We start from the raw sequence: 27,327 nt of genomic DNA on the forward strand, positions 1-27,327 counted from the left end.
ATCAATTCTTCAGCACTCAGCTTTCTTCACAGTCCAACTCTCACATCCATACATGACTACTGGAAAAACCATAGCCTTGACTAGACAGACCTTTGTGGGCAAAGTAATGTCTCTGCTTTTTAATATTCTGTCTAGTTTGGTCATAACTTTTCTTCCAAGGAGCAAGTGTCTTTTAATTTCATGGCTGCAGTCACCATCTGCAGTGATTTTGGAGCCCCCAAAAATAAAGTCTGACACTGTTTCCATTGTTTCCCCATCTATTTGCCATAAAGTGATGGGATCGGATGCCGTGATCTTAGTTTTCTGAATATTGAGTTTTAACCAACTTTTTCACTCTCCTCTTTCACTTTCATCAAGAGGCTCTTTAGTTCTTCTTCACTTTCTGCCATAAGGGTGGTGTCACCTGCATATCTGAGGTTATTGATATTTCTCCTGGCAATCTTGATTCCAGCTTGTGCTTCTTCCAGCCCAGCATTTCTTATGATGTACTCTGCATGTAAGTTAAATATGCAGGGTGACAATATACAGCCTTGACATACTCCTTTCCTGATTTGGAACCAGTCTGTTGCTGTCCAGTTCTAACTGTTGCTTCCTGACCTGCATACAGGTTTCTCAAGAGTCAGGTCAGGTGGTCTGGTATTCCCATCTCTTGAAGAATTTTTCAGTTTGTTGTGATCCCCAGAGTCAAAGGCTTTGGTATAGTCAACAAAGCAGAAATAGATGTTTTTTCTGGAACTCTCTTGCTTTTTCGATGATCCAACAGATGTTGGCAATTTGATCTCTGGTTCCTCTGTGTTTCTGAATCCAGCTTGAACATCTGGAAGTTCATGGTTCATGTACTGCTGAAGCCTGGTTTGGAGAATTTTGAGCATTACTTTGCTAGTGTGTGAGATGCATGCAATTGTGCAGTAGTTTGAGCATTCTTTGGCACTGCCTTTCTTTGGGATTGGAATGAAAACTGATCTTTTCCAGTGCTGTGGCCACTGCTGAGTTTTCCAAATTTGCTGACATAAATTTAAGCAGGGAAGAATTTGTCATTACTCTGGCATCCCCACTGGCTCAGGGGTAAGGAATTCACCTCAATGCAGGAGACGTGGGTTCAATCCCTGGGTCAGGAAGATCCCCTGGAGAAGGAAATGGCAACCCACTCCAGTATTCTTGCCTGGGAAATCCCATGGACAGAGGAGCCTGGCAGGCTACAGTCTATGCTGCTGCTGCTGCTGCTAAGTCACTTCAGTCGTGTCCGACTCTGTGCGACCCCATAGACGGCAGCCCACTAGGCTCCTCTGTCCCTGGGATTCTCCAGGCGAGAACACTGGAGCAGGTTGCCATTTCCTTCTCCAATGCATGAAAGTGAAAAGTGAAAGTAAAGTTGCTCAGTCGTGCCCAACTCTTAGCAACCCTATGGACTGCAGCCTACCAGGCTCCTCCATCCATGGGATTTTCCAGGCAAGAGTACTGGAGTGGGGTGCCACTGCCTTCTCCGGCTACAGTTTACAGGGTCATAAAAAGTTGGATACGACTTAGCGACTAAACAAATACGTACTGGGTTGGCCAAAAGGTTTGTTTGTGTTTTTTCCCGTAACTAGCTCTAGTAGTGCTTAATTGTCTTAAATTTCATTAACAATTTTGTTAAGAGTGTACTGTGACAGCTGTCATATCAGGGTGTATTTTAAAAAAAAGCTTATCAATTGGTGAATTTTTGAGTAGCCATTTTAATATTGATCATATTAGAAGAAAGCAACATTTTCAGCATATTATGCTTTATTATTTCAAGAAACATAAAAATACACCTGAAACACAAAAGAAAATTTTGTGCAGTGTATAGAGAAGATGCTGTGACCAACTGAACATGTCAAAAGTAGTCTGTGAAGTTTCATGCTGGAGTTTTCTAAAGGGACAATGCTCCATGGGTAGGTAGACCAACTGAAGTTATGAGCGATCAAATTGAGACATTAATCGAGAACAGTCAACATTACACCATGCAGAAGATAGTCAACATACTCAAAATATCCAAATCTAGCACTGAAAATCATTTGCACAGCCTGGTTATGTTCATCACTTGATGTTTAGGTTTCACATAAGTTAAGCGAAAAAAACCTTCTTGAGCATATTTCCATATGTGATTCTCTAATGAAACATAATGAAAAATGTCCTGTTTTAAAGCAAATGTGACAGGAGATGAAAAGTGGATATTGTACAATAGTGTGGAACAGAAGAGATTATGAGGCAAGTGAAATGAACCACCACAAATCACACCAAAGGTTGGTCTTCATCCAAAGGTTATGTTGTATATATAGTGGGACTCAAAGGGAGTCCTCTATTATGAGCTCCTTCCAGAAAACCAAGCAATTCATTCCAACAAGTGCTGCTTCCAAGCAGTAGGTGAAAAGTGTCTGGAATCAGTCAACAGAAAACACATCATCTTCCATCAAGATAACCCAAGACCACATGCTTCTTTGATGACCCAACAAAAACCATTACAGCCTGGCTGGGAAGTCCTGATTTCATTCACTATATTCACCAGACACTGCACCTTCAAGTGCCCATTTCAGTCTTTACAAAATTCTCTTAATGGAAAAAATTTCTGTTTCCTGGAAGACTGTAAAAGGAACCTGAACAGTTCTTTGCTTAAAAAGATAAAAAGTTTTGGGAAGATGGAATTATGAAGTTGCCTGAAAAATGGCAGAAGGTAGTGGAACAAAACAATGAATATGTTGTTCAGTGAAGTTCTTGATGAAAATGAAAGACTGTCTTATTTTTTACTTAAAAAACCAAAGGAACCTTTGGCCAACCATATACTATGTGCCAAGCCAAGTACTGAAAATATAGTGATGAGAAAAATATATATATTCCCTGCTCTCAAGGAACTTACTTTTTAATTCTTTTTTTAAAAATATATTTATTTATTTGGCTACACCAGGGCACAGCTGCAGCATGTGTGATCTTTGATCTTCATTCGGGCACGGGGGATAGCCCTCTCAGAGTAGAGGGGCAAGGAGAAAGTTGGTCTCACTTGTATATTCATTCTTTCATTTGTTCACTCATATGCACAATAATCTCAGTGAACAAAACACAAAAGCCTCTGCCCTTGTGAAACTTACTAATTGATTCTATGTATTAGATCAAATACAAACCCTATTAATTCTATCTTCTGAACATCTCTCGAACCCATCTTTCTTTTCTCTTTCTTAGGGTGGTCTTCATCGTCTTTGGCTGTGTTACTGCAATAACTTCCTAAGGTCTGAGAGGTTCTCCCTTGAATTTCTCCCTTCTCCAATCTGTCCCGGACAGAGTCAGCAGTTAGATTCTAAAACACACACTTTTTCTTGTTACAGTAGTGCACCCTTATCTGTGGTTTCACTTTCTGCAGTTTCAGTTACCCATGGTCAACCACAGTCTGAAAATATTAAATGAAAAATTTCAGAAATAAACAATTCCTAAGTATTAAATTGTGTGCCATTCTGAGTAGCATGATGAAATCTCAGGCTGTCCTGCTCCATCCCACCCAAGACATGAACCATCCCTTTGTCCAGTTTATCCTGCCCATTAGTCATTTGGCAGCCACCCTGATTATCAGATCCACTGTTGCAGTATCTCTGTGTCTGTGTTCAACCAACCCTATTTTACTTAATAATGGCCCCAAAGCACAAGAGTTGTGATGCTGGCAATTTAAACAGGGCAAAGGAGGGCTTCCCTGGTGGCTCAGTGGTAAAGAATCTGCCGGCCAATGCAGGTGACACAGATTTGATCCCTTGTCTGGGAAGATCCCACATGCTGCGGAGCAACTAAGCCCACAGCTAATTGAGCCTGTGCTCTAGAGCCCACGAGCCGCAGCTACTGAAGCCTGAGCCCTGAGCCCATGCTCTGCAACAAGGGAAGCCACCTCAAGGAGAAGCCCACACACCACAACTAGAGAGCAGCCCCTGCTCGCCACATCCATTAACAGAGAAAAACCCGTGGAGCATCAGAGACCCAACACAGCCAAAAATGATAAATGAATTTTTTAAAAAATAAAATACAGCAAAGAGAAGCTGTAAGGTGCTTCCATTAAGTGAAAAGGCAGAAGTCTGCAACTTAATAAGGAAAAATATTGTAGGCTGAGATTGCTAAGATCTACGATAAGAATAAATCTTCTATCCATGAAATTGTGAAGAAGAAAAAAGAAATTTGTGTTAGCTTTGTTGTCATTCCTCATACTGCAAAGGTTACAGCCACAGTGCATGGTAAGTCTTTAGTTCAGACAGAAAAGGCATTAAATTTATACAGTAAGATATTCTGAGAGTCAGGGAAAGAGACCACATTCACATAACTTTCATTACAGAATATTATTATAATCGTTCTATTTTATTATTAGTTATTGTTGTTAATCTCATTAAGCTTAATTTCTAAACTAAACTTTATCATAATTATATATAGGATGGATAAACAACAAAGGCCTACTAGCACTGGGAACTGTACTCAATATTCTGTGACAAACTATAATGGAAAAGAATATAATACATGTATATTATTGAGTCACTTTGCTGTACAGAAGAAGAGCAACATTGTAAACCATACTTCAATACAATTTTTTTTTAAATAGTATACACAGGGTTTGGTACTATCTGAGATTTTAGGCATCAACTGGACAATCTGGATACATCCCCTTAAGGTAAGAGGGGACTATGGGGAGGTGGTTTAGGGGCATTACATATACTGTGCACTTTACTTACATTATTATTACATCAGTTCCACCTCAGATCATCAGAGGTTGGGGACCCCTGATCTACAGGATAAAGTACATATTCCTCAGCATACTCTACTGGGCTTTATGTGATTTGGTCCCAACTTGGCCTCATCTATCTCAATTCACTTCTGACATTTTCCAAACATATCACTCCTTTGTGCCTTTAGGGCTTCCCTGATAGCTCAGCTGCAGTGCAGACTCCACCTGCAGTGCAGGAGACCCCAGTTTGATTCCTGAGTTGGGAAGATCCGCTGGAGAAGGGACAGGCTACCCACTCCAGTATTCTGGCCTGGAGAATTCCAAGGACTGTATAGTCCATGGGGTGGCAAAGAGTTGGGCATGATTGAGCGACTTTCACTTTGTGCCTTGGACATGCTTTTTTCTTTGCTTCAAACGTCCTTCCAACCTCCTTTCTGTCTATACTTTTATTTATTAAATGCATTTAATAGCAACCTACTCTGTTATGTCTTCTCCCACTTTCTGAGGAGTAATGCGTTTTTGTCTATTTCCTTCCTTTAATGATGAGTTCCTAAATGCTAAGAGTCATATCTTTTCATTTATTTCCTGGAACTTGGTATGGTGTCTGACATTTATTAAGTGCCCATGAAAGAAGGTAAAACTGCAGTATTCTCAACTATTTCCCCTCAGAGTTATAAGGGGGGGAAAGGGACAGAGAACATCCAGGTTTCAGCCATCCACTCATGCTGTCAACCTGTCAGAAAATACACATGTTGATCTATAAACTGATGAATCATACACTAAAGGCAGTCTGGACCGAACAACACAGCAGTTCCAAACTGACTTCACAGAACAACAGTCACATAAACACCCAGTAAAGGCTGTCTAGTTTGAAAATACTCCTAGGTGATTCTGATATGCTGCCTTTCCCCACTAATTGGCAATCACTCTGATAACAGTTGAAAAATCTGATGTTGTTTTTTCCATTTTAACATGTAAACCACAAAGTGAACTCTGGGTGTCTTTGAAGAGGTAATTATAATGATGCCAAGGAGTAGAGAGTAAAGTCTTCTGAGCAAAGAATTATCTTAATGCTGAGAAGAAAAACTACAGCCATAGAGAATTACTTGACAGGGCTTGGAATAAGCTCAAAGGTTTAAGTGGTTAATCTTAACAGCTAGCAGAGACATCAGTCTACACTGGTCAGATCGCTGCACTATCACTGTGGCAACCAATAAGGTCGCCTGACAGTCCTCCTGTCAGGACAGCCCTTTTCCTGGACATTGCTGGAGAATTCTGTCTCTCTTCCCACACTGATCATTCTTTTTCTACTACATTTTTTTCCTTCCTACACTGACCATTTTCTATTAAAACTTGAATTTCTTTAAATATGTCACCTTTATTAGGTAGGGTGCAATCTAGTCTGCCTGGACCAGCAAAATATTCTGTCTTTTTAAGGAGGTTTCTGCAAATATTAAACTCATTCTTTATATGGTACTTACACAGTCTAACTTCACATTTCTAAGAGTATTTCACTATCTACTCAAAGGATCAATTATAAAAATATAATTTGATTTATAAAGTATTAAGCATAGGAATATGCTTAATTCTCTGAGCCTGCTTCTTCATCTCACGATAGTTCTCTGGTATTGTATTTTCCAATAAGCTACTGACAAGGGTACTTTTGAAGACTGATCAGATGAAAGTCTTGTGGGAATGCCAGATAGCATATATAAAGGATCATGGTAACCACTATGTTTTTTGCCTCAGTGTATGACCTTAATAGTATTCTAGATTAATTTTCTCTTTTCTTCCAGTAAAGGAACTCTGCCAGTAAAGAGGTGACATTGAAAACAGGTAGGAATTCCCTGGTAGTCCAATGGTTAGGACTTCAAGCTTCCACTACAGGGGGCATGGGCTTGATCCCTGGTTGGGGAACTAAGATCCTAGAAGGAATCTTCCATGTGACATGGCAGGAAATAAAATGGAATGGCTACAAAAATAACTCAGAAATGAATGACAGAGGGACAAAGTGAAGTCACATACCCATAAAGCAATCGTCTGAAGCTTCCTGCCATGCTTGCCCATTAATGCTGACATTCTCTTGCACAGCCGATTCGAAAGTCTGCAATAAAGTCACAAAAATCAAGTCACTGAAAATAACTTTAAATACTGAATTCAAACATTTGGACAATTCAGATTTGTGATAGAGAATATAAAAAAAGTAGACGACTAGATTACTAGTATGCTTATGCTTTTCAATGAAGTGAGATTCCATTTGAATCACTTATTCTACCTACATTTTAGTTCCAACAGCCATTAAGAGAATGAGAAAATGTGATGAAAAGTTTTACAATATTGGTGCAAACAAAAAGAATTTACTTACTAAATGAAAGGAAAGTGAAAGTGAAGTCGCTCAGTCGTGTCCAACTCTTTGTGACCCCACGGACTGTAGCCTACCAGGCTACTCTGTCCATGGGATTTTCCAGGCAGTAGTACTGGAGTGGATTGCCACTTCCTTCGCCAGGGGATCTTCCCAACCCAGGGATCGAACTCGGGTCTCCCGCCTTGTAGACAGATGCTTTACCATCTGAGCCACCAGGGAAGTAAATGAAAGGAAAACAAGCTAACAAATTGGGCTCAAATGAATCTCAAGGTATAAGTAATACATTTGCTGCTGAATGAGGGTCAGTGTTAACAAGTGGGAAAATACACAGGCTTAAAACAAAGTGAAATTAATTTCTACTTTACAACGGACTGTATTTTGGGGGAAGGGGGGACTGCGTTGGGTCTTAGTTGCAGCACACGGGATTTTCATTGCATCACTGGGGATCTTTCACTACAGTAAATGGATTTACACACACCCTCTAGTTGTGGCACTTGGGATCAGTGTTTCAGTGCTTGGGCTTAGTTACTCTACAGCGTGTGAGTTCTTCCCGCACTGGGGGTTGAACCCACATCCCTTGCACTGCAAGGCAGATTCTTAACCACTGGACCGACCACCAGGAAAGTCCTAGGACTCTTTTTTTTTTTTTGAGATATACTTTGAAGTATGTAATGATAAAATGACATGAGAGATGCAATTTGCTTTAAAATAAGAAGTATAACATATTTTTGATAACTGCTAAATTTGGTGATGGACATATGGATGTTCACTGTGCTAGGCTATTTTTTGTAACTTTAAAAATGTTCGTAATACATTAAAAAGTAAAAAACTAAAGAAATTTGATGGTATCATCCAAATTTTAAACACATATTCCTTATAGCCCAACAATTTCACGTCTATCAATATAACCTAAAGGACCATTCTCATAAAAACATAAAGAAGATAAACTGAACATGCTTATTTCAGTTCTGTTTGAAATTATGAAATATTGAGGGAAAAATATCTAAATTCAAAATTAGGAGAATGGCTAAATATACAATATACCCATATCATACAATACTAAAAGAATGAAGTACATCTCTATATAACATTAACAAATAATAAAGACATATTCGGTTTTTTAAACAAAAAGCAGGATGTTAACAATTCATCAGCATGACACTATTAGTATTAAAAAAAAAAAAAGGAACACTTTTTAAAACAGAGAGATAGCTTTAAAGCCAAAAAAGAGAAGGATTATATCCTCCAAAATAGTAAGTTATTTCCAAGAAGGAAGAAGGATAGTGGAGAGGAATTCAAAGATTTTTGCTTTATGCTATTTTTCATAAAGAGAATACATTTTATATAATTAAAAATAAGCTTAAAATTATCCTTCAATTTAAAAATAAATTTTTAAGAAAGGAAAAAATAAGCTTAAATCAAATGATGACTGATAATTATGAGTTAGAGTATGTATTCTATACTTTAAAGATTTTTATAAAGTAAAATCCTTACTCTATCCAGTTGTATTCAAGAATTATCCAAATTGTCTTTTTAATATTCATTGTACAGTTGTATCCATTTTTTTAAATGTTACTTTATTAAGTATTAGAGAAATGCAAATCAAAACTAAAGTGAGGTATCACCGCACACCAGTCAGAATGGCCATCATTAAGAAATCTACAAAACAATAAATTCTGCAGAGAATGTACTACACTGTTGGTGGGAATGCAATATAGACACTGTGGAGAACAATACGGAGGCTCCTTAAAAAACTAGGAATAAAACTACCGTATGACCCAGCAACCCCACGACTGGGCACATGCTCTGAGTAAACCATAATTTGTACCTCAGTATTCACTGCAGCACTATTTACAATAGACAGGACATGGAAACAACCTAGGCGTCCATCAACAGACGAAAGGATAAAGAAGTTACAGTACGTATATACGATGGAATATTACTCAGCCATAAAACCAAACAAATTTGAGTCAACTGAACTGAGGTGGATGAACCTAGCGCCTGTTATACAAGTGAAGTGAGTCAGAAATGAAAAATAAATATCATATATTAATACATATATATGGAACCTTCCCTGGTGGCTCAGAGGTTAAAGACTCTGCCTGGAATGCGGGAGACTGGGGTTCGATCCCTGGGTCCAGAAGATCCCCTGGAGAAGGAAATGGCAACCCACTCCAGTACTCTTGCCTGGAGAATCCCATGGAGGGAGGAGCCTGGTAGGCTACACTCCATGGGGTCGCAAAGAGTCGGACATGACTGAGCGACTTCACGTTCGTATGGAATCTAGAAAAATGGTGCTGATATCTGCAGGGCAGGAATGGAGACACACGTAGAGAATGGACATGTGGACACAGCAAGGGAAGGAGAGGGTGGGATGAACTGAGAGAGCAGCACTGACACACACACCCTCCCACATGTACAGCAGATGGCTGGCTTAGAATCGACCTGGCCAGTGCAGGGAACGTGGGTTCAATCCCCAGTCTGGGAAGATCTCACATGCCCTGGAAGCTGCTATATAACCCACAGAGTTCAGCCTGGTGCTCTGTGACTTCCGAGAGGGGTGGGAAGGCAGGGGTGTGGTATGGTGGGGTAGAGGGGTGGGAGAGAGATTCGAGAGGGAGGGGCTATATGTATACTTATGGCTGATTCACGTTGTTGTACAGCAAAAACCAACACCACATTGTTAGGCAATTATCCTCCAATTAAAAAAAAAATTGTGGTAGCTGAATAATGGCCCCCAGAGATGTCTGCATTCTAGTCCCCAGGACCTGTGAATATGTCATCTCATACAGAAAAAAGGGGGGATTTTGCTGGTTGTGATAAATAAAGGATCATGAGATGTGAAGAATGTGCTTGATTATTCAGGTGGGCCCAATGTAATCACAAGGGTCCATACCAAAAAAAAAAGGGCAGGAGTGTCAAAATCAGAGGGAAGGGATGTGTGAGCAGAAGTCAGAGCTCTGAAGATGAAGGAAGGAGCCATGAGTGCAGCCTCCAGGAGCTGGGAAAGGCAAGGGCAGGGATACACCCCAGAGCCGCCAGAAGAACTGCAGCCCTGCCAGCACAGACTTCAGGACTTCTGCCCTCCACAACTGTCAGATAATACCTTTGCATCACTGTAAGCCACTCAAGTGTGGTAACTTGTTACATCAACAATAGGAAATGAATACGCTGTCCACACCCTCTATCTCTGTTGTTTTTGGATTGTTATTTTCAATCTCTGTCCCCAGCCCACTACCCACATCCATTATAAATAAATTAAAATATTAAAAGAAAAAAATACACAGGACTTTCCTAGTGGTCCAGTGGATAAGAATCCGCCTGCCAATTCAGGGGACACAGATTTGATTCCTGGTCTGGGAAGATTCCACATGCTGTGGGGTGACTAAGCCGGTGTACCTCGAGTCTGTGTTCTGCAACAAGAGAAGCCACTGCCACAAGAAACCCGCCTAGCCTCTAGAAAGCCTGAGCACAGCAATGAAGACTCAGTGCAGCCAAAATTAACTAATTAATTTTTGAAAGCCTTAAATAAAAAGTCTACAGATTATAAATGCTACCCTCTTTCATGATTGGTGGGAATGTAAACTGATACACCCACTATGGCAAACAGTATGGAATTTCCTCAAAAAATTAAGAGTTGCCATATGATCTGCATCCTACTCCTGGGCATATCTATCTGGAGAAAAGTACTAAATAAAATTTGAAAAGATATGCAGGACTTCCCTGGTGGTCCAGTGGTTAAAAATCTGCCCACCATGCAAAGGGACATGACTTCAATCCCTGGTCTGGGAAGATCCCACATGCCATGAGGCAACTACAACTAAGTCCATGCACCACAGCTACTGAGCTTAGGCTCTCAAATCGAGGAACTGCGACTACTGAGCCCACATACCACAACTACTGGAGCCCGCATGCCCTAGAGCCAGTGCTCCACAGCAAGGGAAGTCACCACAAAGAGAGCTCCGAGCATAGCAACTAAAGAGCAGCCCCCACTAGCCGCAAGTAGAGAAAGTCCTCCCGCAGCGACAAAGATCCTGCCAAATACAAAAATAAATAAATGAAAAAAAAAAAAGATGCGCATCCCAGTGTTCACTGCAGCACTATTTACAACAGCCAAGACATGGAAACAACCTAAATGTCCATCGACAGATGAAGCATAAAGATGCAGCACATACACAATGGAATACTCCTCAACTGCAAAAAAAGATGGAATAAAGCCATTTGCCACACATGGATGGACTTGGAGATTATCACATTAAAGTGAAGAAAGTCCGACAGACAAAGATATATGATATCATTTATATGCAGAATCTAAAATATGACACAGAAGAACGTGTCTATGAAACAAAGTCACAGACATAGAGAAGAGACTTGTGTGTACAAAGCAGGAGGTGGGTGGGAGAAGGATGGATTAGAAGTTTAAGATTAGCAGATGCAAACTTTTACGTGTAAAATGGATAAACAACAAGGTCCTGATGTACATCACAGAGAACTATATTCAATATTCTGTGATAAACCATAATGGAAAAGAAAGCATATATATGTATAACTGAATCATTTTGTTATACAGTAGAAATTAACACAACATTGTAAATCAACTATACTTCAATAAAATAAATTTTTAAAAAACTATCACAAAAAATGTTACTATATTATGCAGTTTTAGATAGAGATGTCAACATTCCTGAAGCCTCCACATTTATCTGTTTTCTTAATTAAAACACAAGTGAATTCCCTTGGTAGTTTAAGTCTTCACATCTTTTATCTTCTAATTTACTTTCTCATCCATTAATAAAGTATAATCGGTTAAGCCAAGTTCCTCTTTTCCTGTAAGGAGAACTAATGTTCTAAGTACCTTAGCACTTCCTGGAAAGGGGTAAATTCTAAGATCATTACACAAAGAAACAAGTCTTCTCCTGTGAAACTACTACTAAAAACGTCCTCAGGTATGTCTCTATCCTTCCCTTGCTAGCAAGGGGGGAATGATATAAAAGTCAGTGTATATAATACTGGAACACAGAATCACAACCCAGGGAGTGTTCCAACATTCTTCATCCACTTAACTTTATTTTGTTTGCATTGTGGTCAGTAAAACTGTACTGCATTACAAACATTTTGACATTTTCCCCTGTATATAAATAGGTTGTGTGCTTTCTTCAGACTGGCACAAATCCCTCAATTTGTGTCTTCCCCCACGCCACCCCCCACCCAAGAAAAAAACAACTCATCTTCTACAGAGCTTTGCAAAATACTTGAGAAAGGAAGGGGAAACGGATTATAAGGGTGGGTGTGATCTTAGTGAAGTTTATAATGGGAAGCTTCCTTACCTACTTTAGACTCGTAGAGAAAATGTTTTTGCTCTCTTTACAAGATATTCTAAAAACAAGCAAAAAGACCAAAAGCTAGCCTGGTGACTGACTTCCCGGATTCTCCTTTCTGAGTCTCTGTCTACGCCGTCCAACAGGGGACAATCTAGCCACTTTGTGGCTGCTGAAGCCTTAAAATGTAGCTAGTGGAAAAGGACATCAGGTTTAAGTTTAAGACAGATGTGAAAAGCTTGGTATGAACCAAAGAATGTAAACTAGCTGTTCCTTTTTTTTTAATTATTACAAGTTAAAATGGTATCTTGGACACGGTTAAATAAATATCATTAATTTCACCTATTTTCTTCCTTTTAATTTCAAGTGACATACATGGCTCGCCTTGAATTTTTCGGTCGGACAGCACTGGCCTAACTAACAACACCCAGCTGCCTCCAGCATCTATCTCGTTCCCTCGCGTTCCCGGGCACCGTTAAACTCTGCCAAAACCGGCCGTGGGCTCCTCCTGACCACTAAGACCGGGGTGTGGAGAAAGCGGGTGAAAAGACAAGAGATGGATACTGGGCCCGTACCCACTGCGCATCTCGCAGCGCGGGCTCCCGAATCTCCTCAGGCAGCGCGTCCCCGAGCTTTTGCACGAAGCTGCTGCACAGTTCTAGCATTTCCGTCACGGCCCGCTTCGAGGTGCAGCGCACACGGAAGTCTTTTCGGTAGGTGGCAGGGACCGAGGCCCTGTCTTCTGTCCCGGCCACTCTCCCCACGTCCCCCGAAGGGGAGCGAGCCACCGACCTGAGGGCCCGCTCCATACTTCCAACTTGAACTCTGGGCGGGAATTCTGAGGGCGGAAGGGCGGGTTTCCCGGGAGGAAGGAGCACACGTCCGGCCGGAAACTGAGCCCACCGCGGCACTAGCGTTCCGGCTGTGGCTCCGCCGGCGAGTCCAGGGGTTTCGGTGGCTGCTGTGATGGGGGCGGTGGGCATAGGGCTGGTGGACTGTCACTGCCATCTCTCCGCCCCGGACTTTGACCACGTACGTGAGGGCGAGGTCGGGCCCGTGGGAGCGGGGCGGGCCCCGTCCTTTACCCTTCGAGTTATCCTCCCGTGGGGCGAAGTTCCACGCGTAATGTCAACGTGTTTTACCTGCTACATTGGAAACCAGAGGCTCGTATTAGAGAAAGAAGAGGCGGTTCTGTTTTGGGGGTAAACCTCTCAAGAGGTGACGCTTAAGTTGCGGAAGAAGGACAAAGCGGTGGGTGCATGGTGGTGAGGAAAGCAGGCGGGTTGCAGGCCCCTCGACAGGACAATATTTGGCCAAGATATCTAAAGCCTGGGTGGCGTCCAATGAGCTAAAAAGAGAGAAGCATAAAATCGGACTCAAGAAGTTTGCATAGGATAGGTGAGGCACGAATTCACATTTCATTAGAATCACAATGAAAGTGAAAAGTGAAAGAGAAGTGGCTCAGTCGCGTCCGACTCTTTGCGACCCCGTGGACTGTAGCCTACCAGGCCTCTCTGTCCATGGAATTTTCCAGGCAAGAATACTGGAATGGGTTGCCATTTCCTTCTCCAGGAGATATTTCCGACCCAGGGATTGAAGCCGGGTCTCCCACATTGTAGGCAGACGCTTTACCGTCTGAGCCATCAGAATCACAATGGGGATCCTGTAAAACTGATGGGTGGGTGGGTGGGTGGGTGGTTGAAGGAGAGAGACATGATCTGATAATCCATTTAAAAACCTTTCTGCCGATGTGTGGTAAATGGATAGAGAAGAACAAGGGTTAGAAGTTAGAAAACCGGTTTGGAGGCTTTTGCAGTATTGAGACTAAAGATGATCCAGGTTGCAGGGGAGTTGTAAGCGAGAGAAGCAGATGGATTCAAGTTATATTTTGGAGATCGATTCTTAAGTACATACTGAGAGGAACTGGATGTGCAGAGAGAGGGAGAGGAAGAACTTGAGGATGCTGGAGAGAGATGGTGGTGCTGTTCACTGAGATGAGGGAAAACAAATTGGAGAAGGCAGGCAGAAGGAACAGATTTGTTGGGGAGAAAATAATTATGCTTGGCACATGTTGAAACCTGATGTCCATCCAAGTGAAAATGTCATATGGTCATTTAAAAATTTGAATCTTGGGTTCAGAAGAGAATTACAGGCTGGAGATAAAAATTGGGGACTCACTAGCATAATGAGTATAGTAATGAGATCACTTAATGGGAAGTACACAAAGAGAAGCCTATGGTCCTGAAATCAGAGGAGAAAGAGCCAGTCAAGGAGACTTGATAAGTAGCCGACAGCTAAAGAGAAATATTTGCAGAAGCCAAGAGTAGAAAACATTTGGGGAAGGAAAGAGTAGAAAAGTGAGGAGTTTCTAATGCTACTGAAGGGTAGAGTGGGAAAGAGAAGTGTCTTTTATATTTGACAATAACAGTTTCTGTTCCAGTAGAGTGGGAACATAAGCCAGAATTTACTGAGAGAGTAAATGGAAGGTGCGTCAGCTAGGCTCTTCTCACCACCCTGTTCCTTGCCATCATTGTCAGTCTTAATGTGCCTCAACTGCATTGGTATACACAAGCAAAGGATAGTTACTTATCCATCTAAAATGATCATGATTACTTATGTTTATTTTAGGATCTGGATGATGTGCTGAAGAAAGCCAAGAAAGTAAGCCAATAGCTATACTTGCTCTTTTTTGGTTGTTTTTATTTTCCTGCTAATTTTTATCTAAGATAGTTTGAAATTTTGGTATAATATGTTGATGTTGCTTCAGTAAAACATACATTAACAATAAGCAGCATCTATTGTTTGCTATGTGCCAGACAATGAACTTAAACCCGTTCTGTACATTATCTCATTTAATGTTTCTCAACAACCTTCTAAGGAAGCTACTATTTTATAGGCAGCCGTTACCTGTTTTATAGATGAGGAGGCTAAGGCCTAGATTGACTTGTCCAAAGATGTGTCACTAGTAAAGTGATACAGACAAGATAGTCTGAATCCAGAACACATGCCCACAGACACCAGGCATGCCAGCTATATAGAACAGGTTGGTCTGTCTGTCAGTTCTTGCTGCTGCTGCTGCTGCTAAGTCGCTTCAGTCGTGTCCGACTCTGTGCCATCCCATAGATGGAAGCCAACCAGGCTCCCCCATCCCTGGGATTCTCCAGGCAAAAGTACTGGAGTAGGTTGCCATTTCCTTCTCCAATGCATGAAAGTGAAAAGTGAAAGTAAAGTCGCTCAGCCGTGTCCGACTCTTAACGACCCCATGGACCGCAGCCTACCAGACTCCTCCGCCCATGGGATTTTCCAGGCAAGAGTACTGGAGTGGGGTGCCATTGCATTCTCCGCTGTCAGTTCTTAAATTAGCATTATTCTGAAGATCTTGGGAAAATTATAAAAGTTTTCTGAAACATTTTGGTTTGTTTGGAGGAAAATTGTTAATTTGGGGAAGCATTTATGAAATTCATTACAACTAGCATTTTGTGGTCTTCCTTGAAACTTATAGAAATGGTTGCCATTTTTATATATAGCCATCTTTCACTATTGCAGTTTAATTAGGAGTGTGGTATTTGGAGTAACACAGGCCTAATGATCTTGGACAGGTTATATGACTCCATCCAAATGTCTCTTGATCCATACAATGGATTACAGCAATGCCTATGTCAAAAGGGTGTGCAGATTAAATGGGGTAATATTTATACTCACTGAATATACGTCCAAAACGTAGTAGCTAATTAGTGATAGCCATTATATTGATGGAGTGTGAGTGAGCAAGGATAACTAAAAGCACAGAAAACTTTAAATTTTTATTTAGTTGTATTGGATGTATATTGAGACTATAACTAAATTCTATTCATTTTTGTTTCAGGCCAATGTCATGGCTCTTGTGGTGGTCGCTGAACATTCAGGAGAATTTGAAAAGATTATGCAGCTTTCACAAAGGTGCTACTTCTCATAAAGAAATAGAAAAGAATGCATTTATGGTGTCATGTTTATAATATCAAAGATCATCCATTTTTAAAGAGAATGAGAAGGAAAAAAATTACATTAACAGCCTTAAAAAAATTATTTCCTACTTGTTCTTCAGAGTAACATTGTCTCCTAGTCTAATAATCCTGCTTTCTTAATTCATTCTACATTTTTAGGTATAATGGGTTTGTCCTGCCATGCTTGGGTGTTCACCCAGTTCAAGGAGTTTCACCAGAAGACCAAAGAAGTGTCACATTAAAGGTAATAGTCTTATAAAACAGGAGCCATAAAAAATGGTATTACCCTTTGACTCAGTAATCTTCCTCTTTCTGATTTTTATTCTAAAGCAATAATCCAAAAGAAAAAAATTCTATCTTCTTTCACAAAGAGGTTTATTACAGCATTATTTGTAATAGAGAAAAAGAGGGAACAGCCTAGCAGTTCCAAAATAAATAGTTAACTTATACAGTGTTAAATACGATGCTACAAGGTTAAATATAATTTTATAGAAAATGTGGGTTATAAGGTGTATGCGCGTGAGTGCTAAGTCATTTCAGTTGTGTTCAGCTACTTGTGACCCTATGGACTGTAGCGCACCAGGCTCCTCTGTCCATGGGATTCTCCAAGCAAGAATCCCGGAGTGGGTTGCCATACCTTCCTCCAGGGGATCTTCCCCACCCAGGGATTGGACCCGCATCTTCTGCATCTCCTGCATTTTGGGCAGATTCTTTACCCATTGAGCCATACATTGGCTCCTGTCCCTACTTAACCCACTTCAGTCATTTCTGTTACAAGCCTGACCCCTGTTCTAAAGGTTCTAAAGACTAAATATTTTCTTTAATAAAAAAAAATTCTAATTATTTTAAATCAGTCAGAATAAATCTCTCCTCCCTCCCCTTTGCCCTTCCTTTCCTTCTCTCTACCTCATTTTTGAACAGCATAGTGGAAACATCATGAGCTTTGAAGTCAGAGAGACTTGGCCTGCTGCCTTCTGCGATCTATGGCACTTAACTTTGCCAGGTCTCAGTTTCCTCGTTTGTAAATGGTGCATAATTATTTGCAGTATTCCCAGTCACAGAGTATAAAGGTATAGAATATTTAAAACCCCACAATAGAACCACTAGCTCTTAAGGAACTTAAGACCTTATGGAGGAAGTAGGAATAGAGCTAAAGTCAGAAATAGACCTGTGAATGTCCTTTGAAGTATTTTTACATCTATTAAAATGATAAAGACCACATATATTTATACACATTAGTGATATGAAGTAGTATTTCTATTAACAATTTACTATCCTTGACTTGCCAGAAACTTCCAAATTATTTCACAAGGAATTGAAATAATCTCATTGTAAGTTTGTTTTCCTTGTTTTTATAGATAATACATATATCCAGAAAGATTTTTTCCCTATATCTGGTCTTCATCCAAATGTGTAATTTCTTTGTCTTAAGGTTTTCTAAGTGTGCTATGTTTGCTGGGTAATCTCTCCAACTTCTCCAGTCCCTTTGAGGTCCCAGAGACACAGATTAGTTTGAACATTTGATACAGAAGATCCTTTCCTGACACTGACCTACTCAGCTATTGTCAGACACCTTCTCTGGTAACTAGGGTTATGTACTCTTAGCTCCTCTTGACAATGTTAATTCTTCTTCATTGAGTCTACTGGAATTGTAAGGCCTGGATTTATCCTCCCCCATCTTCTTTTCTCTCTCTTCAGGCGTAATTATAACATCTTCTCCTGTTCCTCGACCATCCGTTTTTACCTCCCTTTTCTTAATTCTCCTTTTTCTGATTATTCTCACTAGAAGTACTTTGAATTTACATACTCTGAAATCCTCAAAGTAATTTAAAATACATAGAAGCAAGTTTTCCATATATTTGTTTTTCTCTTACCTTACAAGGAAACCCTTGCAGGGGAAATTCTCTTTCAGTGGAAACAGTGATATGGAAACTAGCAGTACACAGTTACTTCAGTAGTTGACAAACAGCCATATGCGTGAAATTTAGTATTTATATTGTTGAAACTTTAGGACAAAAATAGGGTACGCAGAACTCTAAAGATGAAATCAGTGAAAATAGTGCAAAAGATGTTTGGGATTATCACTATTAAAATTCACAAGTCATTCGTTTGTACCCTAAGAGGAGAATATAATAATGTGCTCCCAGACTCCCCAAGGTGAGTGGCTTTGTTCTTTCTTGCTCAGCTATTCGAGGAAATCCAAATGCCTCCTAAACAGAAGGAAGTGTTGAAGTGGGAATCTTCGTAAGAAGTAATGTTCTTATAACTAACTGGGTATGGGACATTTCTGCTCAAATTTCCAGCTAGAATTACTCACCATTATAGAAGGATTACCATTCCTAGTTCCTCAACTGGGTAAAGGATTTGTATGTAAAGGACCCAGCATAGCATAGTGCCTGGCATGTAATAGGTGTTGATACAAAACCTATGAAATTCCTCTCTCCTTCTATTTGAATGAATTTACTCTTTTTTTTCATCCCAGGATTTGGATGTAGCTTTGCCCATTATCGAGAATTATAAGGATCAGTTATTGGCAATTGGAGAGGTAAATATCCACTAGCTGATCAAGTGACTTCTAATCCAGACCTCCATGTGATATATGAAAGCAGTCCTTAATTCAGTGTTGGTGATTATAACAAACATAGATAATTATGTTCACCCTGCTCAACTGAATAACTTGTCAGTACTTCCTCAGTAAGCAAAAGCACTTAGGGATAAAACAATAGAACGCCTCCCCATGGGCTTGCTAATGGAAGAAGACTGCTTTATTAACATTTCAATATACTTCGCTTTTTTTCCTTTTGCTTAAATAAGGCCATCTCTCTGATAAGTTGAAATAGTATGTACAAGCATACTTTAAATATTAATAGGTTAGTTTATAATAAAAAACTTAATAATTTAAAGTTGTGAAGCATTTTATCACTTGGTAATTCCACTTGTAAAGATAAAAGATAGGAATAACACATTCAGAATATAGCATATAGCAGTGCATGCCAAAATAGTATCAAGGGAAGCAGTCGTTTATAATCATTACTGTCCAGCGTGGGGACCACATGCAGCTGTTGAGCACTGAACTGTGACTGGCCCAAACTGATGTGTGCTATCAGGATAAAATGCACAGAGGATTTCAAAGTCTCAGTACCTCAAAGAAAGAATGTAAAATAACTCAGTAATTTTACATTGATTATTTGTTAAGATAATAATGTGAATGTAATAATATTGATAATGATTTAGGAATAGTGACTTAAAGTATATTATTAAAGTTAATTTCACTTGTTTCTTGTTAGTGTTTTTAATGTGGCTACTGGAAACTATAAAGTTGTGTATGTGACTTGTGTGTATGACTCGCATTATATTTCTCTTGGACAGTACTGCTTCATCATCTGCCTTTTGGGATTCATTAAACCATAAACGTGATTCTGTTTTATTTTTCTGTTATAGGTTGGACTGGATTTCTCCCCCAGATTTGCTGGCACTGATGAACAGAAGGAAGAGCAAAGACAAGTCCTAATCAGACAGGTCCAATTAGCCAAAAGACTAAATTTGCCTTTGTAGGTTAATTATCATCTTTCTATATTAATAGTTTTAAAGCACATTATTGATAAATAATGATTCTCCTGAAATGGAGCTCTACTTTTCTTTTTCTCTTAACTACTTTAATAGATCAAAAATAATATGTTCGTAGTAAATACTTAAAAGAAGGTTTTTTTTGTTGTTAAACAGAAATGTTCACTCACGCTCAGCTGGAAGACCTACCATCAGCCTCTTAAATGAGCAAGGTATGTAGGTTCCTGAGAAAAATGTGCCTAATGTTTTGACAATTCTAGTCCATGTTCTCATAGAAAAAGACATCTTATTTGTTTTCTTAAAGGGAAGGGAAAGGGTCAAGTGTAGTGATGGAAATCAATTAAGATGGTTTTGCAAGTGAGCCTACTAATTATAAGGTTCTCAGTGTGATTGTAATGTCCATCAGACCAGGATAAAGCGAATGAAAAATTAGATCAAGTAAAATAAATAAGTTTTTTTTTAATTGGATCAAGTAATCTTTAGTGCCTTCATTTAAAAATTAGCAGCTCAAATTTTTTCATCAGCTTAACCAGCTGATTAATGAGAAAGAGGAAAACACAAAGCAGAGAAGGGTGATCACATTGGCTTACTCTTTTGCCTGTTTTATAGCTGCTGCTTCAGAAAATGGTATTATTCAGATGGTGGCCATCATACATAAAATGCCCTGTCATCTTCACCAGTTGTTCCTAAAGGAAAAATACTTCTCATAGGATTACTTTTCAAATTTTTTAGTTGCCATCCACAGTAAGAAATGCAATTTATTTTGAAACTCGGTATATACTCATATAGAAACTGACAGAAGTTTAAGAAGCAGTACATCTGTGTATGTGCGTGTGTGTGATTATATTGACTGGCACACCCTGGCCAGTCATGACCCACTAAATTGTTTCCGTAACTCACAGTTGTAACCCACTAAATGTCACACCTGCCATTTGAAAAAACAATACTAAATAGTGAGGTAAACGTAATTGCCTACAACTTGAAAGCATTGTGGTTCTCAGTGGTGAGTACTGAATCCCTTGGGATCACTGAGAGCATGATTTTTATGGAGGCTGAGCAGCCTTGCTTTGAGAACTGGAAGTAGTTTTTGGGAAACCTACTCTGACTGTTGAATTTTTGAACTATTCAATTCCTCATTTCCACTAGCATCCTTCTCAAGGACATTTAAAAACCTGTTAGGAACAATAATTTGACACTTCACAAACTTCAAGAAGGTTTGGAATGGGAAGTTTAAATAATTGTTTAAAATTTGTTTCAATTGTATATAATTTATTCTGCAGATTAAGAATTTATTTTTATTCTACTGGTTGAACACTGTGCGTTTATCTACCCTTTAGAAACCTCAGAACCTTCTAGTGACCAACATTTACTTACAATCTGTGTTGTTCAATTTGATTAGTGGGAAAACCTTTCATTAAGGAAATAAAATGAACTCTGATTTACTTTTTGAGAGGTGCTGACAAAGTGTTGCTGCATGCGTTTGACGGTCGGCCGTCTGTAGCCATGGAAGGGGTAAAAGCTGGGTACTTCTTCTCAATTCCTCCTTCTATCATAAGAAGCGGGCAGGTAAAATCTTTCATTAAACTTCCTCTATGCTTTGTGACCTAACACTTTAAAATATGAACTTGCACTTCACTCTCGTGAACTTTTCCTGTTCAGTACTTTTTACGTTACTGTACTGTTGTGTACTGTTCTGGTTTCATTACAAAAATTAATCTTAGGTCCCTACCTCATACTTACATCAAGAGTAACTCATAAATGGATCAGAGACCTAAATGTAAGAGCTGAGATTACAAAACTTTTAGAAGAAGACAGATCCAAATCTTGATGACCATAGATTAGGCAGTGGTTTTCTTTGCCATGACACCAAAAGCACTAACAGCCAAAGAAAAAAAATAGATAAATTGGATCCACACACAAAAAAACTGGGCAGCTCATGCTCAAAAGATCTGAACTCCCCGATAGCTTTCAGAAAAGCATTTTTAAAGGCTGTATGAGGGAGGAGGCTGCAGGGCGTGTGATCAGCTTGTACTCAGTGCTCGAATTGGTTGACATCAAGATACAGTTTTAAGCATCATCAGTCAATCTGATTTCAAATGGTCTGATATCTACATGCTTGAGGTCAGCAGTTTTCATCTGGTGACGGTCTGCTTCCTGTAAAAACAACTTAGGAATGTGTGTCAGACCTCTGCGTGTATCTTTCAGGGAACTGGAAATTTGGTGAGTCTCCTATATGACTGATTTGTACCAGTTTTCCAACCCAACAGCTATTCATTACTTCTATATCTTCACGTTTCCTTAACTCTTAAACCAGCCTTTTAAGACTCAGGGGAGGCAGTAGTCCAAAATTATTATTTTATTTACCAATTTAGCATTTTAGTTTTGTTTTTTAATTTTTATTGAAGTTGATCCAAGATTATTTTTATTTTTCCTACTTTTATCATTCATGGAGAAATTTCTTAGTAGTACTTTTTAGCAGTGGTATCATTTCCTTTTCAAAACTAAAATGCTATTATTCTTTCTAAGTTTAAAGATAATATTTGTGCATTATAGAAAATTGAGACACTTTAGAAAAAGACAAATTTCCGGTCAACCCAACCCATCCTACCACTGAGACAATCATTGTTAACATCTGATTCATATAAAATATGAAGATACCATATTCTTTTTGTTTTGAGTTAGCTTCATGGATATTTTTTGTATCTATAAACATAGACCTATTTCTTCTTTAAAATAATTACGTACTATTTCACAATATGGATGCACCGTAATCTAGTTAAGTAAAGGTTACCTTGTGTCTAGTTTTCACTGTTAACAAACAGCACTTCAGTGAATAGCGTTGTGCATCACAGTTGTTCACATAACTCTTGCAGTTACTGTGTATAAATGGAACCATTAAGAAAAAGGGTATGTATTTTTAAATATGTGGTTAAATCATCACATTTCCTTTGAGGAAGTTTATACCAGTTTAATTTTTGTCTGCCAGCAGTGCATGAGCATACATATTCCTGTGCTTTTGAAATTTTACTCTTTCTTTTTTGGCTGTGCTGGGTCCTCGTTGCTGTGCTGGCTTTTTTCTCATTGTGAGCGGGGGACTTCTCTTTGCTACAGTGTGTGGGCTTCCCCTCGCGGTGGCTTGTCTTGTTGGGGAGCACAGGCTTTAGGGTGAGTGGGCTCAACGGTTGCAGTTCCCAGGCCCTGGAGCGCAGGCTCCTAGCTGCAGTGCTCAGGCTGAGTTGCTCCTCAGCATGTGGGATCCTACCGGACCAGGGATCGAACCATGTCTTCTGCGTTGGCAGGTGGTTCTTTACCACTGAGCCACCAAGGAAGCCCTGAAATTTTACTCTTAAAATAATTTATTTTATCATTGTTCTACTCTGCATCATCTATCTCCTTTCCATTTTTTATCTTAAAAAGTACAGTGGCAACAAGAGAATTGCTCTTGGTGTAAAACTCACTGAGTTAATTGAAGTCTTTATAATCCAGGCAAAATCATAAACAGAATATAAAACCATCTGTTTCCTAATCTAAAATTCAAAATATGCACATGAACTTAAATTTATAAACATAAAACCTTGACTGACTCAAAGTGAATAGCAGGAAGAAACCCAGAGTATGGTAGTGGTGGAGAAACAATAGAAAACGATAGAAATCTCTCTGTGGATCTTTCAGTGAGCATGTGGTATCAGATGTTTGGTTTCTTGCTGGATGTACCTCATTTTTCGCTCTTGGTTGCTGCTCTTTTGAGTTCCTAGAGGCTTCAGATAATTTTTGGCAAAGAACGTTTTTTTTTTTCTGGCCACACTGCAGTGCTTGTGAGATCTTGGTTCTCCATCCGGGGATCAAACCTGGGCCCCCTGCAGTGGAAGCACAGAGTTCTAACTGGACCAGAGAATTCCCAAAAATGTTTCTTTTTAAATCTGTTAGTGTAGAATGATGAGAACATAGTGGACATTTATTAGTTGAATATTCAGGTATGAATTTTAAATCCCTGCCGAGTAGAATGCATTGCCAGGTAGGTTTAATGCTCCTTATTTAATCTTTACTTCTCGTGTTTTAAACTTACTAGCTTTCTCTTTTCTCTAAGAAGCAGAAACTTGTGAAACAGTTGCCTTTAACTTCAATTTGTTTAGAAACGGATTCCCCTGCACTGGGACCAGAAAAACAGGTAAACGATTTTCCTATTTCTACATTATTTAGTGTATCTTTCATTTGAAATATTTTCAGTTTAGCTGTGTTTCTCCTTACAGTGTAAATACAATGGAATCTTACTTTAGTGCTAGGTTGAAAGATTATATTGACTTAAATTTCATCAGGTCTTTTCCAAATATGGCTGTAGTGCCCCAAAGAATATGATTTGCTATGGGTCACAACCTAGTTTATGTAATATTGAAATCCAGACCAGTATAGTAGAAAAGCTTAGTGTCTACACCTGAAACTACCACAACATTGTTAATCAACTGTACTCCAAAAAAAAAAAAACCCAGTGTCTAGAGTCAGAAAGACCTGGATTCAGATCTGGTGTGTGATGGTACCCACTAGCTGTGTGACTTTGGTCAAGTTTCTTAATCTCTCTGAAACTATTTCTCATTTGTAAAATGTGGGTAAAATAATAGTAAAATACTTTGAAGTATTACAGTGGGGATTAAATGAAGTAATGTATATGAAAGTGCTTTGTGTGTCTGATATATAGTAGATGCTCAATAAATGTTCATTTTTCTGTTTTGAATTAGCATGCTGAAATTAGCCTCAATGTCTTGCAGTACATGTATGTATTGATATAGTCATAGATATATTTATGAAATTTCTGCTGTACATTTTGTTATTATAGGCCATAAAGAATCATACTTTAAATATTGCTAAGAATTCCCTGGTGGTCCAGTGGTTAGGACTTGGTGCTTTCACTGCCAAGGCCCAGGTTCAATTCCTGATCTAGGAACTAAGATCCCGCAAGCCTCGCAGCACAGCCTAAATAAATAAATAAATATTGCTACCATTATAAGTTATATTTACCTGAGGGGAAGACACAGTATCTGCTTTATTTGCTTATACAGTGCCTGTTGCAGTCACTTAGCACTAAATAACTTCCTGAGTGCCCCTGACTGCCCATCAGAGCTGTCTCCATGCCTCCCAGGTTCAGAGGACTGGCGCTTGAGAGTCAGGAGTTTGGAAACAGTAGTGATGAAATTGGTAACAAACTATGATTATTTGTGATTACATTATGATTATTTTGCTAAATAATGTCCAATTAGTTACATAATTTTATAAATCAGCTCTTATAAAAATACAGAAAAGGAATGAGAAAACAGGATCGTAACTGCAGATATTTTTTGTTTGAGTGTAAAATAAAATAGTACAAAACTGCCTTCCTGACTAGTCGAAATAGGAGAAAAGGACCTAACTTTTTTACCCTAAAAGTGAGTTTCAAATGCTATTGTAATTCAATTTTATATTTGTATTTTGATGATTTGATCAAAATTGTGTTTTTGGCATAATACCACGCACACAGTAGGTACTCAAAAATATTTATTGAATAAATGAATTTTAAAAGGGAATATGTTTTTTGTTGAGTAAAATGTGTTTATCTTAGACAAATAGAAAACACAGAAAATAATAAGAAAATAGAACCATCTAGCACTGAAAGGTTACCACTATAGTATACTGGTTAAAAGCATATACCCTGATGTCAGATTGCTCAGGTTGAAACCTCAGTTGGGCTGTTTACTAGCTGTTTAGGATCCCTTCTTATCTGTAAAAAAGGATGGTAATAATAATACCACCTGTCTCCTAGAGTTATTTGGAGGATTAAATGAGAAATTCCATGGAAAACTTAGAACAAAACCTTGCCTACGATAAGCACTAAATAAATGCAGGTTCTTATGTCCTTCCACACTTTTTTATATTCATATATGTACACATAATATGTTTTTCATAAAAACAGAATTAACCTTAACACATCATCTCATGACTTGCTTTTATGTGGTGAACATATGTGTTCGTCAGTAAATAAACACTTTTCCTCATCCTGGTTAATAACTGTATAAATTGTAGCGCATGACTATATTTAACCGGATATTGCCATGTAGGTTGTTTGTTTCCAACATGGTACAGTTAACTCTTGAATAGCGAAGTGGTTAGGGGTACTGACACCTTCTCCAGCCCTGCGCCACACCATGGAAAGTCCGCATCTATCTGCCCTCCGTGTCTTCAGTTTTACATCCCTGGATCCAGCCCTTGTTCACATGGTTCTGCATTCACAGATTCAACCCAAGTTTGGATTGTGCGGTACTGTAATTTTTACTGAAAAAAATCTGTGTATGAGTGGAACCACACAGTTCAAACCATGTTGTTAACAGTATAACGAATGTCCCTGAACCTAAATCTGGGTGCACATTTTTCATTGTTTTCTTAGTAGCCTACATTCTCAAGGTTATTTTTTTTGCTCTTAACAGTGTCGTATTCCTCTGAACATTATCATCCTGAGTAAATAATAACAACAGTAATATATTTCATCATATCTAAATGACTGAAGATGTACCACTATTTTGTGACCCTTAAGGAAAAAAAACACTACCAATTATACTTTCACATGCCATTGAATGTCAGTAAAATATTTATCAGTTTCAGAGACGTTAAGATAGGGGAGAAATGCGTCTTAGAATCAGTAAAATATGGGTGCATAACCTATTTAGTCTTCAGACACACGATGGCATTACTTGAATCAAACTGCACTGCAGCCTGTGGGGTGTAGTGGCCACGCAGCAGAGCCCAGTCTTTACAAGCACTTGCTTGAGGAGCAGACCAAGGGGCAGTTAGTGCGTCGGTCAGGTCACCAAGTGTCCACTATGCAGACTGCTTCATGAGCTAGGTTCTGGGACCTCAGTTGTTAATTCCCTGCCCTAGGGTTTTGTGAGCCCTATGTTTCAAGAGCAGCATAGACTCCATCAGTGTTGTAGCCTTAGCTTTCAGGCTGAAGTTCAGGGCCTTCTCCCCACCCCCTTTAAAAAAAAAAAGGGAAAGAACCCATCAGTTGTTTTAGCCTACTCATTTTCATCTCTTTTATCCACAGTCTCCAAGGATTGCTTCTGTCAAGTGTCACGTTTGATTCCGTGTCTCTTTTTTCTGTTTCAGGTACGGAACGAGCCCCGGAACATTTCCATTTCAGCAGAATATATTGCCCAGGTGAAAGGGGTCTCAGTGGAAGAAGTTATAGAAGTGACAACACAGAACGCGTTGAAACTGTTTCCCAAGCTTCAGCGGCTGCTCCCCAAATAGCCTCTGAACAACACCACCTGCAGAGGGCAGTGTTTGAGAAAAATAAGTGTCCTGACAAGTCTCAACTGCAGAAGCCACTGGAGAAGTATCAAAATAGAGATTATAATTAGA

At 39.2% G+C, this 27,327-nt stretch overlaps 2 protein-coding genes and 1 non-coding gene across 5 annotated transcripts in view; 2 read left to right on the forward strand and 1 right to left on the reverse strand.

Annotated features, from left to right (window-relative positions):
- NSL1 (NSL1, MIS12 kinetochore complex component) overlaps positions 1–13,225 on the reverse strand; it is a 36,835-nt gene extending 23,610 nt beyond the window's left edge. The window contains exons 1-2 of the mRNA XM_010853036.1: positions 12,967–13,225; positions 6,734–6,812 (exon numbers count right to left, since the gene is read on the reverse strand). Of these exons, the coding sequence (XP_010851338.1) occupies positions 6,734–6,812; positions 12,967–13,200 (313 nt within the window). The 5' untranslated portion in view covers positions 13,201–13,225. The remainder of the gene's footprint in view (positions 1–6,733; positions 6,813–12,966) is intronic.
- A 53-nt stretch (positions 13,226–13,278) lies between these two features.
- Positions 13,279–27,321, forward strand: TATDN3 (TatD DNase domain containing 3). 3 transcript variants are annotated; one of them, XM_010853039.1, is made up of 11 exons: positions 13,279–13,423; positions 15,020–15,052; positions 16,257–16,330; positions 16,534–16,618; positions 18,857–18,919; positions 19,816–19,925; positions 20,098–20,153; positions 21,395–21,507; positions 21,967–21,969; positions 24,011–24,109; positions 27,073–27,321. In XM_010853039.1, the coding sequence occupies exons 1-11, from the start codon at positions 13,358–13,360 to the stop codon at positions 27,214–27,216; spliced, it is 846 nt and encodes a 281-aa protein (XP_010851341.1). In that variant the 5' UTR covers positions 13,279–13,357; the 3' UTR covers positions 27,217–27,321. The 3 variants fall into 3 exon arrangements, with proteins under 3 accessions (XP_010851341.1, XP_010851339.1, XP_010851340.1); XM_010853037.1 differs by lacking the exon at positions 21,967–21,969 and having other exon boundaries at positions 24,029–24,109; XM_010853038.1 differs by lacking the exon at positions 21,967–21,969 and having other exon boundaries at positions 24,032–24,109.
- Positions 24,809–24,880, forward strand: TRNAE-UUC. The gene has a single exon. It is a non-coding gene; the product is annotated as a tRNA-Glu (tRNA).
- Positions 27,322–27,327: the final 6 nt, after the last annotated feature.

The sequence above is a fragment of the Bison bison genome, unplaced genomic scaffold (assembly GCF_000754665.1).
Source record: "Bison bison bison isolate TAMUID 2011002044 unplaced genomic scaffold, Bison_UMD1.0 scf7180017864322, whole genome shotgun sequence".
In the NCBI taxonomy this organism is placed as follows: domain Eukaryota; kingdom Metazoa; phylum Chordata; class Mammalia; order Artiodactyla; family Bovidae; genus Bison; species Bison bison.